Here is a 16,323-nt window from a genome sequence, read left to right as displayed (position 1 = left end):
TCAGACGAAACGAGTACCTAGCGCGCAAACTAGTATGCGTTCTCCCAACCCATGGTGGGACAAAGAGTGCTCAGAGCTGAAAACGAAAAAAGCTTCAGCCTTCATCTCGTTCAGAAGGAACGGAACCCCGGATAATTATCGGAAATACGCGGCGTTAGAATTTCAAATGAAAAGTCTGATTAATGCTAAGAAACGCGGTTACTGGCGAAGGTTTGTTGACGGATTAACAAGAGAAACAGCAATGAGCACTCTTTGGAATACGGCCCGTCGCATGCGTAATCGAAATCACGCGAACGAAGGCGAGGAATATTCTAACCGCTGGATATTTGATTTTGCTAAGAAAGTATGTCCTGATTCTGTTCCGGAACAGAAGATATCCCGCGTCGCGACATTGAATACAAACGAAACACCGTTTTCGATGGTAGAGTTCTCACTTGCGTTCTTGTCGTGTAACAATAGAGCCCCGGGGTTAGACAGAATTAAATTCAACTTGTTGAAAAATCTGCCCGACTCTGCCAAAAGGCGCTTGTTGAATTTTTTCAACAAGTTCCTCGAGGGCAATATTGTCCCACACGAATGGAGAGAAGTGAGAGTTATTACTATTCAAAAACCTGGGAAACCGGCCTCCGATCACAATTCGTATCGGCCGATTGCTATGCTTTCCTGTATTCGGAAATTGTTGGAGAAAATGATTCTCTTCCGTCTAGACAATTGGGTCGAAACAAACGGATTGCTTTCAGGTACACAATTTGGGTTCCGCAGGGGCAAAGGAACGAACGATTGTCTAGCGTTGCTCTCAACAGAAATTCAAATGGCATTTGCTCGTAAAGAACAAATGGCATCAGTTTTCCTCGACATCAAATGGTGATTTGTCGACAAAACGATTCAGCTACATGGGTCTTCCTCAGGACTCATGCTTAAGCCCCCTTTTATACCATTTTTACGTAAACAACATTTGTGACTGTATCAACACATCCTGCACGCTAAGACAACTTGCCGACGACAGCGTTGTGTCTATTATAGGACCCAAAGCCGCCGATCTCCAAGGACTATTACAAGATACCATCGACAACTTGTCAACATGGGCTCTTAAAATGAGTATCGAGTTCTCTACGGAGAAAACTGAGATGGTTGTATTTTCAAGGAAGCGAGAACCAGCCCAATTACAGCTTCAACTAAGGGGTGAAACCATAGCTCAGGTCTTCACATTTAAATATCTCGGGGTCTGGTTCGATTCCAAAGGTACCTGGGGATGTCACATTAGGTATCTGAAACGAAAATGCCTACAGAGAATCAATTTCCTTCGTACAATAACCGGAACTTGGTGGGGCTCTCACCCAGGAGACCTGATCAGGTTGTACAAAACGACGATATTGTCAGTAATGGAATATGGATGTTTCTGTTTTCGCTCTGCTGCGAATATTCATTTCATTAAACTGGAAAGAATTCAGTATCGTTGTTTGCGTATTGCCTTGGGTTGCATACAATCAACTCATACGATGAGTCTTGAAGTGCTGGCGGGCGTCTTACCGTTGAAAAATAGATTCTGGGATCTCTCATATCGACTGCTAATCCGATGCGACATTTTGAATCCGATGGTGATAGAAAACTTTGAAAAGCTTGTCGAGCTTAATTCTCAAACCCGTTTTATGTCCTTGTATTTTGACTACATGGCTCAGAATATAAATCCTTCTTCGTTTGTTCCCAATCGTGTTCATTTTGTGGATACTTCTAATTCTACTGTGTTTTTCGACACATCATTGAAAGAAGAAATTCGTGGAATTCCGGATCCTGAACGCCCTCAAGAGATCCCAAAAATTTTTAATAATAAATTTAAAGAAGTTGACTGTAATGAAATGTTTTACACTGACGAATCATATCTAGACGGGTCCACTGGCTTCGGTATAGTCAATGTAAATTTCACCGCTTCCTATAAACTCAGTGATCCAGCTTCAGTTTACGTCGCAGAACTAGCTGCAATTCAGTATACCCTTGAGATCATTGACACACTGCCCACAGATCACTACTTCATTGTATCGGACAGTCTCAGTTCCATTGAGGCTCTCCGTTCAGTGAAGCCTGGAAAGCACTCACCGTATTTCCTGGGGAAAATACGGGAACAGTTGAGTGCTTTATCTGCAAAATCATACCAGATTACCTTGGCTTGGGTCCCCTAACATTGTTCCATAAGAGGCAATGAGAGGGCGGACTCGTTAGCCAAGGTGGGCGCACTAGAAGGTAATATCTATGAAAGACCAATCTGCTTCAATGAATTTTTCAGTTGCTGTCGTCAGAGAACTCTAGCCAGCTGGCAAAATACATGGAATAGTGGAACTCTGAGACGATGAATGCACTCAATAATCCCACAGGTATCGACGAAAGCTTGGTTCCGGGGGTTAGACGCGAGCCGAGACTTTATTCGTGTAATGTCAAGGCTTATGTCTAATCATTATATGTTCAGCGCGCATCTCCGTCGTGTGGGGCTTGCCGAGAGTGGTGTCTGCGTTTGCGGTGAGGGTTATCATGACATCGAGCACGTTGTTTGGACATGTGTCGAGTATTGTGATGCCAGGTCCCAACTCATAGGTTCCCTTCGGGCCCGAGGTATACCACCCTTCGTACCAGTCCGCGACGTCTTGGCAACTCGAAATCTTTCTTATATGACTTTCATCTACAATTTCTTAAAATCTATCAATGCTCAAATTTAGTGCTCTCCCTATCTCTTTCTCGTCTACAGCTCTACCGCACTCTTGTTTACGTTGCTGGAAGTATGGCCTGTGTAAACGATGCTTCGGAGCATGCACCTGCCTTGAACTGACTGAGTTGCTGGAAGCTACCCAAAAACATCACACCAACAAAGCATCCCAATCCAGAATAATCTCTTTATTGCTACAAGCTGAAAAACATGAAGATTCATCGAACGCAAAATGTGTCTAAAAGATGTATGCCACAAACCAATGATGTATTCAAATTTCAATTCAATACTGTGTAGATCCCACCCTCCCTATGCCCCCTTACTAACTCTAGGGGAGTATGCCGCCCCGTAATACGGCACCCCTTTCTCTCTCCCTAACAACAAGACAATCGGCCACGTTAAGCTAAAGCAAATGAGCCTAATAAAAATTTTATTTGAAAAAAAAAGTAGATACAAATTGAATAAAAGAATTAGAAATGTACCTTTTTGCCACCTGAAAAATATAAATTTTAATGTGGCAATGTGCGGAGCAAAGCCGTACGTACCGTCGCGTACTAGTTTTGCAGCGTTATTTTGAATGACGATGTGAATGCTTTGACACTCTATTGGAACCGAAATTCGGATTAGGATGAAATTGCACAGTATCGGTACAACCATCTCTGAGAAACGTGTGTGACTTTTTTTCCTTTTTTTTTGGTATTTCTGGAACCGGAAGTCGGATTCAAATGAAACTCAGTAACTTTGTATGGGGCCTTAAGACCTTTCATTTGAATCTAAATTTGTGAAAATCGGTTCTGTCACGTCTGAGAAAATTGAGTGCCATTATTTGCCACACACACTCACACACACACACACACACACACACACACACACACACACACACACAGACATTTGCTCAGCTCGTCGAGCTGAGTCGGTTGTAAAGATATATGAGAAAGACGAACCAATAAGCATAATGTCAAACTCAATAGGATAGAAAAGCCCAATAAAAACGAACAAATTTACGAAACTATAGACACAGTAGATGTTGTATTTAATACAGACAACATAACACATTACAAGGCTTCGGAAAACTCTGATATCAAGAAAAAATAACAGGGTTGTGTACGAGACACGACCGATCTTGATGACATTAAAAATGCAATTTTCAAACTCACATCAACGGATTTAAATCTGTCAATAATTATGAACCACTATCTAGGATTCTAAAGTGAATATTAGGATTTCAGGAAGTAAGAACCTTTAGTTAATTATACATCATCGTCAAGTGCATTCAAAAAGTACTTATAATGATAGTCAAAACAAAATGCGATTGAATATTGCTATAAATGTGAATCTCCGCTTTCGTTCGTAAATAGAGATTTATGTGCACAACGCTCGCGACCAATGAGTTATTTGCTATGTTTAATGCATGTTATTGGGTAACGTTGAATAAGTCCACAACAGATTGATAATGTGAGATAATGTGAAAATTTCTAACGCTGATTCTTATCTACGCATTTCTGCCATCCCTACGGATCTACTTCGCAGAATTTACTATCTTGATCAAAAAGTTCCCGGAATCACCACCGTGTGGCGCTCAGAATAATCTCAGGAAAAAACTAGAATCAGATTATTTTTAGCATTGTAACGGGTGATTTTTTAAGAGCTTGAGAACTTTTTTAAACAATAAAACGCATAAAATTTGCAAAATCTCATCGGTTCTTTATTTTAAACGTTAGATTGGTACATGACATTTACTTTTTGAAGATAATTTCATTTAAATGTTGACCGCGGCTGCGTCTTAGGTGGTCCATTCGGAAAGTCCAATTTTGGGCAACTTTTTCGAGCATTTCGGCCGGAATAGCCCGAATTTCTTCGGAAATGTTGTCTTCCAAAGCTGGAATAGTTACTGGCTTATTTCTGTAGACTTTAGACTTGACGTAGCCCCACAAAAAATAGTCTAAAGGCGTCAAATCGCATGATCTTGGTGGCCAACTTACCGGTCCATTTCTTGAGATGAATTGTTCTCCGAAGTTTTCCCTCAAAATGGCCATAGAATCGCGAGCTGTGTGGCATGTAGCGCCATCTTGTTGAAACCACATGTCAACCAAGTTCAGTTCTTCCATTTTTGGCAACAAAAAGTTTGTTAGCATCGAACGATAGCGATCGCCATTCACTGTAACGTTGCGTCCAACAGCATCTTTGAAAAAATACGGTCCAATGATTCCACCAGCGTACAAACCACACCAAACAGTACATTTTTCGGGATGCATGGGCAGTTCTTGAACGGCTTCTGGTTGCTCTTCACTTCAAATGCGGCAATTTTGCTTATTTACGTAGCCATTCAACCAGAAATGAGCCTCATCGCTGAACAAAATTTGTCGATAAAAAAGCGGATTTTCTGCCAACTTTTCTAGGGCCCATTCACTGAAAATTCGACGTTGTGGCAGATCGTTCGGCTTCATGATGAAATGTCAGAGCATACTGAGCAAATAATAATGCATGAAAATCATAACCTCAAAAAATCTGAGCAAATACTAATGCATGAAAATCCTAACCTCAAAAAAATCACCTTTTAGTTAACAATAAAGGAAGGTATATAATACAATACCAATAATGATTTATGAAATAGCTTGAAACATCAGTTTCGAGTCCTGACAACACAGAACGTCGCTATATTTGGTTTGAAAATAGCCAAAAACATAACATTTGAACATCTACATATACGTTGTCTTCGTTACAAAAATAAAACATTTACATGAAACATTAATGTTTGAAACCTTCTCGTCGAACCCATTCCAAAATACCGATATGTAGAGATTTTAAATAGTATCGACAACAATAATCATTGACATGCACTCATCAAGCTGGTTGACGTGCTCTGATTGACACGTTCAAACATCAGTCAATTCAATTCAATCTATTATAAGTACTTATTATAAATAGCAAAGGTATCATTTGGATAACTATAATCTGTTGGCACAAAAGATGAGAGGTATTATGCCTGCTTGAGGGAGAGCTAAAATTTGGTGATGCTCAGCTCCAGTGGGTTTTTCCCTGATTCAAATAAACAAATAAACAAATAAATTATTATTATAATATCGTTTATTCATATCCGGTTTTAACCTAGTTGCGGTCGTTCACCGAGTAAATAAACAAATAAACAAATAAACAAATAAGCAAATAAACAAATATACAAATAAACAAATAAACAAATAAACAAATAAACAAATAAACAAATAAACAAATAAACAAATAAACAAATAAACAAATAAACAAATAAACAAATAAACAAATAAACAAATAAACAAATAAACAAATAAACAAATAAACAAATAAACAAATAAACAAATAAACAAATAAACAAATAAACAAATAAACAAATAAACAAATAAACAAATAAACAAATAAACAAATAAACAAATAAACAAATAAACAAATAAACAAATAAACAAATAAACAAATAAACAAATAAACAAATAAACAAATAAACAAATAAACAAATAAACAAATAAACAAATAAACAAATAAACAAATAAACAAATAAACAAATAAACAAATAAACAAATAAACAAATAAACAAATAAACAAATAAACAAATAAACAAATAAACAAATAAACAAATAAACAAATAAACAAATAAACAAATAAACAAATAAACAAATAAACAAATAAACAAATAAACAAATAAACAAATAAACAAATAAACAAATAAACAAATAAACAAATAAACAAATAAACAAATAAACAAATAAACAAATAAACAAATAAACAAATAAACAAATAAACAAATAAACAAATAAACAAATAAACAAATAAACAAATGAACCAATTAACAAATAAACAAATAAACAAATAAACAAATAAACAAATAAACAAATAAACAAATAAACAAATAAACAAATAAACAAATAAACAAATAAACAAATAAACAAATAAACAAATAAACAAATAAACAAATAAACAAATAAACAAATAAACAAATAAACAAATAAACAAATAAACAAATAAACAAATAAACAAATAAACAAATAAACAAATAAACAAATAAACAAATAAACAAATAAACAAATAAACAAATAAACAAATAAACAAATAAACAAATAAACAAATAAACAAATAAACAAATAAACAAATAAACAAATAAACAAATAAACAAATAAACAAATAAACAAATAAACAAATAAACAAATAAACAAATAAACAAATAAACAAATAAACAATTAAACAAATAAACAAATAAACAAATAAACAAATAAACAAATAAACAAATAAACAAATAAACAAATAAACAAATAAACAAATAAACAAATAAACAAATAAACAAATAAACAAATAAACAAATAAACAAATAAACAAAGAAACAAATAAACAAATAAACAAATGAACAAATAAACAAATAAACAAATAAACAAATAAACAAATAAACAAATAAACAAAAAAAAAATAAACAAATAAACAAATAAACAAATGATAATAAACAGCCTTTCGTTATCAAATAATCATTATTACAATCTTGAGCGATTACGCGTTACATGGACACAAAAGGTGTTTCGCTACGATCTGAGTATTTCTATAGGCAGAAGTATTTCTAGAATTTTTTTGCGACTTTGCCTTCGCGAAACATTTTCGAGCAACGCCGGGTAATTCAGCTAGTACTCTATACTCGTAGTCATCGTACATGGCAAGTCCAAACTTACGGTCAGGGTGCGTTGTCATGAACGACGAACCTTACACCAAAGCCAACAACAAACAGAATGAACCCGAGATCAGATTAAAAGATAGCTTAGATAAGAACATCTCGAGCAAACAAAACGAAAAACACGGATTGCTTCACGTGGAGGAGAGAGAAAAACACCAATTTACTAATGAGACTGAAATTTAGTGATTTATTTTCCTTCAGCTTTTGACATGGTTGTTGCATCGATTGCTGTTGCTATTGTTTGTGTATTCGTGTTAATGTTTGAATATGTAGAATAACGGATTCGTAAGGCAAAACGCGTCTCATTTGCTTCAAAAGTCTATGCCTGTGTAGTATTGAATACTTTTGCTCTAAGTCTTCTATATTACTTCTTATATCTTAAGTGATACTTGAAATCTGCGGAATGATAAAGACTTTTATTCAAGATTGGCTAATCTATTTCTCTATGTTCGTATCGTATCATGAATAGATGAAAGTCCGATTGGTAATAGTTGTTAAAATTGTTGAAATCTGGATTTTTTTAATGAGTGATTTTCTTGAAACTTGAGTGTAGTTATAAAATCGTAAATCCTAACTCTCTTTTTCAACTTCTTCGTGACTTCATGGAGAATTTTGATACAATCGTTCCCCTGTTTGGTAAAGCTGCTGTTTGGCGTTTCAGTTATCTGGTAACAACATACAGGTTTTGAAACATTACACGTCACTCAAAAGATTTAAAAACATCTGTGAAAAATCTTATAAAATAAATTGTGCTAAACTAGATTCACGGAAATATGTAAACAATGTTGGACGCTGCAAATGTAGCTGAGTTACTTTGGCTATGTTTGTGTGGTCATCACTTTTTTTAAAGGTATCGATTAAAAAACTTTAGGGACGGGATACATTGTGTGTGGCTTCAAATTGACCTATTCTGCTGAAAGATCCATGCTCGGCTTGCTACTGAATACAGTCAAATTTCTGCAAAATATCGCTAAAACTTACCCCAAATGCACTCTTTTCAATCTTTTCCAGCATGTGTTAATTGCAAGTTCATTTTCACGTTAGAGTGCCGATTCCTTTTGATTTTCTTGCATTGGTAACCATTTGTGTTCGTAAAATCAACTTTAAAAATATATACACAGAAAACTATTAGCTCCTAAACTACAGTATTTTCAAAATTTTACAGTTAGCTTTCAATTACTGCTGGCGGCCCTATGTAAAAGGTAAAAGATGCTTTATTCCCTAGTATCACGAATTGATTCGCTTAATTGTTGCTCTCACCTAGCATGCACTCCGTGCTTTCCTTTTGCATGTTTTTGTGTTAAATTCTAATTATTGTATTTTATGTACCTATCCAAAAACCAGAACTTGTTTAACGTTACTTCATTGTTGACTATCAATAGATGCATAAATCCAGTCCATAAGACAATCTGTTCTCCGCTTTGATTCCATTGACTTTGTTTTTTTGTTTTTCGTCGTTATTTTGATTAACTACTATGCATAAAACACCACTCCGAGGACGTACGGGAACAAAGAGGATAAATTGGAACAACTTCCTCGATCCATATCATGCTATCTAAGAACAAACTAATTCGATTTGGGTTACTATACATTTAGAGATAAAGCTAGACAGATCGTCTGATTCGAACTTTAGTAGACCGAAGCGTGTCGATAAAGTAGATTACAAACAACCGGTAGTCTGTTACGTTTTACGTTTTCGGGAAAGCCGAGATCTATTTTACTAACCTAACACTTGAAATCTACGTTTCGCTAGCTGTAAGCTCATGCAAACTAGCGCGTCGTCTTCTGCTGAGCTGTTTCCAAAATCGTCGGTCTAATGATTTGTCCTGAGGGAAGGAAGAAAATTACATCAGTTGAGTGTTCTCCATCCTTTTTTCAACGAATAGGGCTCTTGTATCAAAAGTCATGTTATTTTGCGGATTACTCGACTTTCAATCACCTAATTGTGATAAAATCGAATACAAGGTGTTCGCTTCAGCGCTTCTCTTCCAATTGAAGCTCAGTTTAACAACCACCGTCAGTTGGTATCTTGAAATAAAATTTTTTATTACAATTGAATGAGAGAGCGGCTCTTTAATAAGTTTCATGTTAACATTCAAATTGGTTCAAGATAATAGATGAAAGGCAACTGAAAGATCAATTACAAAATAAACATAAATTGATTGTTCCCTTTTTCAGTTTTAATTTTTAATACTTTGGAACACATCTCAATATATTTCAAACAGTCGAAAAATAATTGTTTCAAACTTGCAGGTGATAACCGAGAACTCAAATGAGAACCGCCACCCTCTATTTATGATTCTGACCGGAGATGGTTTTTAGGTTATCGAGTTGATGTCCATGCCTATTCAAACTAACTTGCTCACTACCAACAGTGAAGACAATGAAGCAGGTAGACTACTTAGCACTTGAAACTGAACAAGCAAAACTGGCCAATTTTGGTCTTTCCTCAGAAAACATTGTGAAAAATAATATTTTCACTCAGAATGTTATATACTGTTCTAAAGCTACCAAAATTAAAATCAATTGAAAACATTTCACTCATAATCTGATTCGCTGTGTGGCTCAGGGAAGCAATTCACTTGTGTAAAAATACTATTGCTTGAGCGCATAATCCAAGCGCATCCAATCATTCGACGGTTCAGAATCATCGCTTATCAAGCACGTACCCAGAGGGAGGGCCCAAGGGGCCCTGGCCCTTCCCGAAATCAGACATTTTCATCAGTTGTTTTGATACATACTATTTGTACATTCATTTGACCACTACTTCCGGTTTTTCTGGAACCGGAATCTGAGAACCGGAATAGCAAAAACCATTTAGTTTGGCCATCAACTTATAAGATCTACATATTGGAAAAGTTGTATAATTTCGAAACCGGAAGTCGGAAGTAATTTCCTCTTTGGGATTTTTAATCACTATTTCCGGAATCGGGAACAGAAATGAGTTTACTGGCCATCAACTAACAAGATCTGCTAATTAGAATAGTTTCAAATAGCCTGCTTAGTTTTGCAATCGAATTTTTTGTGCTTATCACTCTGTATTTTCAGACCCGAAAGACAGATCTAAATCAAATTCAGAACTATTCTGTTGGATCTTAAGCCCTTTCATTTGATAATAAGTTTGTGAACATCGGTTTCGCCATCTCCGAGAAAAGTTAGTTCACATATACTCATTTTTAACGCTAATAACCTTGTAATTTCGGAAGCGGAAGTCGGAGCCAAAAAAAATTCTGGAACGTCATAGCTGGCCACAGGGCCCTTCAACTAAATTTAAGTTTGTTTAAAAGTTTTAGTTTGGATTATCTCGACGAACTTATTCGAATTGTTAGTGAGTCTCGGTTCAAAAGTCGGTTTTCACAGTAACTACATACTATGTCTACATGAGAAAGGCAAAAAGATTTTCGTTATTCAATTTTTTTGGGAGGCACAAGTTGAATAAATATTACGGAGCTAGTGCAGGACTACACCGTGAAATAGTGGTTTCGAGAGAGAAATCCGTAGTGGCAGGCCTTGCATTGTGATTACAAAAATCAATGTCAAAATTAAAGGAAATGGATGACCAGAAAGTGCCATAAGGATTAGTACTAAGCAAACGTATAATAGTTTCAGCAAGAATCCGCGAATGAAAAAGATGTTCTACTGCTGGACGCCGCACTTGCATACTCAAAATTAAAAAGAGGAACGCTAGCACACTTCAGAAGCGTGTTCGCTTATGCTGATGCAAATTGGTGTCGGTTGGTTATTGTTGCCGAAGCCCGGATCCATTATTATACGCCAGAGAACAGAATGATTAACCGACAATAGACTGAAATTGGGCGGAATGGTTATAAAGTCGGTTCTTTGGGTCTGTCACAGTATATTTTTCATGGACTACCTCGAAAAAAGAAAAACACCACCTACAGCAGGTATAAGTGTGTATTATTGGAGCGATTCAAAATCGGTTTTCGAGACAATGCACAAGAGCATAGTGTGTGCTTCATTTTTGAGTTCTGACCGCTGCGTCCGGAACCTGTTCCGAAACCGGAAGCCGGATTCGGTTTAAACAGCATAGAAGTCTATGAAACCACAAAACCTTTCATTTGAATCCATTCTTACATTTGTGCAAATCATCCTAGTCGTCTCTGAGAAATTTATGTGAATTTCGTTTTGGAGTTTTTGACCGCTACTAAGAAGATTTTTCTGTTGTTGCATCGTCACTCCCAATGACGAATTTCAATTTTTAATACTCATCACCCTGTACATCAAAACCAGAGATGTAAGGTAAAAATTTCATATATATTCTTGAAGGGTTGAAAAATCTGTAAACTCGAAAAAATATCTGCAAACTTTAAGTTTTCTATAAAGAATTATGCACGGAATTTGTTTAGCGAACAAAAATAAAAGACCGCGGCAATATCAAAAGTCTGTAAATTTTTACGAACGTCTACGAAAAAAGTGATTATCAAAAATCTACAGAAAAGTTGGCAACTAAAACATGTCTACAGCGTATTTTAAAAATTTGCTGATTAACAAACAAATCTGCAGGTTTGGCATCTAGACCCGGAAGTTGACCGGAAGATGAAATTAAATAGGATCATGTGAGGATATAAGGCACTTCATATAAATTTGTAAAACTCGGCTTGTTCCTCTGTTCGACAAATAATCAATAAGTTTTGCAAACTAGAAGAGCTTGCCAAATAGTTTCAAAATATTTGATCCTTTTTGCGTCGCACTTATAAGAGCACACCCTTGAAATTGAAGGTTTTAATACTCTTCACTCAGTTTTTCCAAAACCAGAAGTCGAATTCGAACTATGGGGCTATATGATAAAGGATATGTAAAAAATCGAACCCTTCCCTTTGACACATAGAGCCTCTTGCTTCAAAGTCTCATTGTTCAATCAAAAATATGTGAGTATTAATTTAAATGGCTAATCACTTGCACTTACTCTCAAAAAAAAATTAAAAGATACTAAAGGCAAACCTAGAACTATACACATAAAGAATCTTTAGTTAGATGCGTTATTTCTTGTTTGTGGGCCCCTCCCGAAACGAAATCCTGGGTACGGGCCTGTCGCTCATCTTGTGTGCTCTCGATGCCGAATGTCTAAAAACACCCAAACGACGTCAGTAATCTCGTATTTGTGATCAGAGATTATTCCCGTAATTTGAGGATTTCTGGATTTTTTTTTTGTTGGTACATACTCAAAAATAGTGTTGAGCTTCATAGAATTAGCGAGTTTTCGTAAAAAACAACAATAAATTTACGACTCAGCCCTCTAGTCGATTTTTGCCCGACCGCTTCGTATCGGTTTTGCGAAGTCATAACATAAACAAAAAATATTTTATCATAAAACCACTAGAACCATTCGATTCAGCGCATCTTAATTATAGAAAAATAAATATATTAATATTTCCGATTATTCTGAAACAACAAAAACTTACTTTTGACGAAAAAATCAACACTTTCGCACTCATCGACTACTAAGGCTAGGCATTACTGTAGTTAATGCCTGGGCCAACGTATAGAGGGCTCAGCCGATAGAATGTGACATTTAGTGTTCGAATTATTGCGCGTGGTCATTTTCAACCCGATCTCACCTATTCAAAAAAACATACAAAATTTGAGAAAATTGATGAAATCTTTATTGGAATCGATAGAATATAGTATAATGTTTAATGTTTGAAGATGACTTCATGCAAATGTTGGCCGTGACTCTGCTTTAGATGACCCATACTCAAGGTCCAATTTAGACACACTCTCTCCAACGTATCGGCAGGTGATTAACGAATAATGCCACCGGTTCATAATCCCTGGTTTTGACTCCAAATTCGGCAATTTTACTTGTTGACGTATCCACTCAACCAGTAATAAACTTCGTCTCTAAACACATTTTTTCGATAAAAAAGTGGATCTCCCTCCAACTTTGCCAGTGTCCATTCATGATTAAATTATAGATTAAATAACTATTCACGGTTAAATTATAGACCAAACTAAACAAGTTTGACAATTCAGGCGTGATCTGTCAAATACAGTGTTGCCAAAAAAATACCAGTAAATAAAATTACCCTTACAAGCGTCCATTTTGAAAAGCTTTGCAGGGGGCATTCGCCCCGGGCGTAACAATTTTAGGGGGACGGTAAAGTAATACTTGGGACTTTTTTTTTGCTCGCCCAAGTCAGCTTACCGGAGATGGAGTTCAGCTTTATTTTTTCTGCCGACTAAACCAACAATGGGGGCCGCAAATCTTCTATTTTGTCCCGGGCGCCAAATTTCCTCGGTATGCCACTGAACTCAGCCAAAAGTATTTTAACCAAATTTAAATTTAAAAATGTCAAAAAAAATCTATTACATGTTCCTAAGTATCATTACAGTCTCAGCATTGACACAGCTACGTATCCGGGTTTATGGCTCTCCTGACGGCATTAAATCTGTTTATGGTGAGCTAAAATTGAAGGATATTCCACCGTTTCCCACTCAAAAAGGTAAGAAACTATAGTCAAAGGAGTTTAGTTTTGGTAGATTGTTTGATATTCCCCACTGGGTGCCGAATTGATCCTCGACTTAAAATAATGCAAATCGTTCTGCATTTTCCGATAATGTAGAACGGGGAAGCATTTGTAAAATCTCAACATCATGTTGGTACCACAAAATCGTTCATCATTCTTCCGGAGATGCAGAACGATTTGTTTCTTTTTGTTTTATGCAGTCTTCGCACATTACCCACTACAAAAGTCCTTTTCGTATCCTGATTCTTTTTCTTATCATAAGAATGATGATGAAAAGCCAAGGCAAGATACAAATCTCTAAATAATCAGGGATACGTTCTTCTTGTGCCCTATTCCTTAAGCGTCACCGTGCGTCAAAGGTTTTCTTGTCGGCTGTAGCCTTAGCTGTAGTAGACCATACGCAGTTGCATTTCGTGATTGACCGAATGAGTGAAAATGCACAATAAACCAAAATAAATTGATGCTTGGGAGAAGAAAATTATTTTTACTGGACAAACCCGTTCGCTCAAAACTTTTCATGATGCCGGCCACCAATGAGGTAAAAACAGATAAAATTTGTATCACATTGGCCGGACACGGCCAAAAGTTGTGCTGCTGAAAAGGGGAAGGAATGTTAGTTCGTTTTGTTGCAAACAAGGGTACTTACATCAGCATTCAGCTACTGGTCGTTTGCATTGGAGCGAAAAACACCAAAATGTGATCAACGATGGCAAAGATGGCTTTTATCGTATCAAAGAATGTTCGCTGGCAACTTTTCAGCGATTGAATCAGTGCCATTAAAGAGAGTTGAAAATCATCGCAACAACAAAAACCCGGCATGGCACATTTAACATAGAATCGACACCAGTGCGAGAGCGAATTTCTCTCGATGATATTTCTGAGAATCAAAGGTTGGCACGCCGCTGTGGGGATCTTCTCTGAAGCAACAAACGTTCACTTATTCTCGTTTCGTGATCCGATTCTTTACAGGCAGTTGACAATTGCGATAGAATCATTTTACTATTGCCGCTTATTCTAACTATGTGCATATAATCTTTGTATAAGTTGTGTCTATGAAAATGTATGTGAATGCTCCACACAAGGGTTTTGAAATACTGCAACCTAGTATGAGAATCATCAAGTTGAATCATCGATTCGATTTTCTGCGATAATTGTCAACTTGCGATTCTCTCTTGGTAAATTCCACACAGCGGCGATCATTATCAGACTGCAATTTTTTTTAAGGGCCGAGAAATACTCAGAGTATGAAGTGGAGCAAAGGAATGTAGAAAAATTCTCTCGCGGTTCATGCATTGAGAGACTCGAGTTCTTGTAGCATCTTCTACCGGATTGAAAATGTTGTATACAATATAGATAGCAATATAGCAGCTTCTGTGAAATTTTCGGCATTCACCAACACTGAACGATGGAGAAAATTCTACAAATCAGCCCATCTAAGGGCTATAAATGTTCATAAGAGAGCTATAAGAATTATTCAACTTTTAGCTGCTTTGCGTGGAATAAATAATTTTAAATATGATCATTGAAAGTAGGAAAAAGGGTACGAGTATGGGATAGTCGATGCTTTTCACGCAACCCCTCCTGGATTCGATTTCCAACGAGTTTATCTTTGCCCCAACCTCGTTCCATTTATAATTGAAATGAAAAAAAAAATCTGAAAAGAGAAATTCCCTGAAGATGTGGCGTTCAACGACATGGAAGCAGGAACTCAGTGGCTAAGTGGCAGTGGCTCTATTATTGGCTAAGTTTTTTTTTTACCTCGGGTTCAAGTCGATTTATTAACTTCAGTTAAGTCGACTCATCTTTTCTGTGAGTGTCTCATTAATTTGGCTTCTCCAATATATGTTTCCACTCAGTCATTGCAAAAACTGAACTTTGTTATGGCGACTTTACGTCAAACAAACTAAAAATGAATAAATCGTTAAAAACAATTACGGTTTGATGCAGTGTGGTAAAATTTCATTTTCAATAGAATAAAATCAGATGAACAGGAAATTTATGGCCACTGACCGTCAGCATATCGATACGATAATTTATTTGACTTTTGCTGCCATTTTCAAGTGAAGCTCTCAGAATTCATCTTCAGTTGAATAATCGTAACTCGTCGTTTGAGGTTTTGCTTGCTCAGTTTCAAGTGCCTACGTCTAGCTGCTTCATTGTCTTCGCTGTTGGTAGTGAGCAATTTCAAATGAATAGAACTATAAATGAAGTAAAGTATTAAAAATGAAAACTGGAGCAATGTTGCTCGAATACCAAAAATGCAACGAACGTCAATGATCATCGTTCGTTTTCCTTCGCCTTTGTTCAATAATCGCTCTGATATTCGGACTTGTCCGTATATTCAGGTGTGAATATACCCCCAAATGACTTAACGCGAAAATGGAACGAATATTCATGCAGCGATCATCGTCAAAACCTAATTCGCGATGATTGTTCGTGCTGTAGTTGAAACAAAC

General features: G+C 36.2%; 1 protein-coding gene across 3 annotated transcripts in view; it reads right to left on the bottom strand.

Annotated features, from left to right (window-relative positions):
* Positions 1-7,538: 7,538 nt before the first annotated feature.
* Positions 7,539-16,323, bottom strand: part of LOC131437791 (uncharacterized) — a 123,788-nt gene continuing 115,003 nt past the window's right edge. For 2 of the 3 annotated variants that reach the window (XM_058607367.1, XM_058607366.1), the window contains exon 21: positions 7,539-9,205. In XM_058607367.1, coding sequence (XP_058463350.1) covers positions 9,119-9,205 — 87 coding nt within the window. In that variant the 3' untranslated portion in view covers positions 7,539-9,118. The other variant, XM_058607368.1, reaches the window with a different exon arrangement.

The sequence above is a fragment of the Malaya genurostris genome, chromosome 3 (assembly GCF_030247185.1).
Source record: "Malaya genurostris strain Urasoe2022 chromosome 3, Malgen_1.1, whole genome shotgun sequence".
NCBI classification, from domain to species: domain Eukaryota; kingdom Metazoa; phylum Arthropoda; class Insecta; order Diptera; family Culicidae; genus Malaya; species Malaya genurostris.
This window is presented reverse-complemented; position numbering and strand designations above follow the sequence as displayed.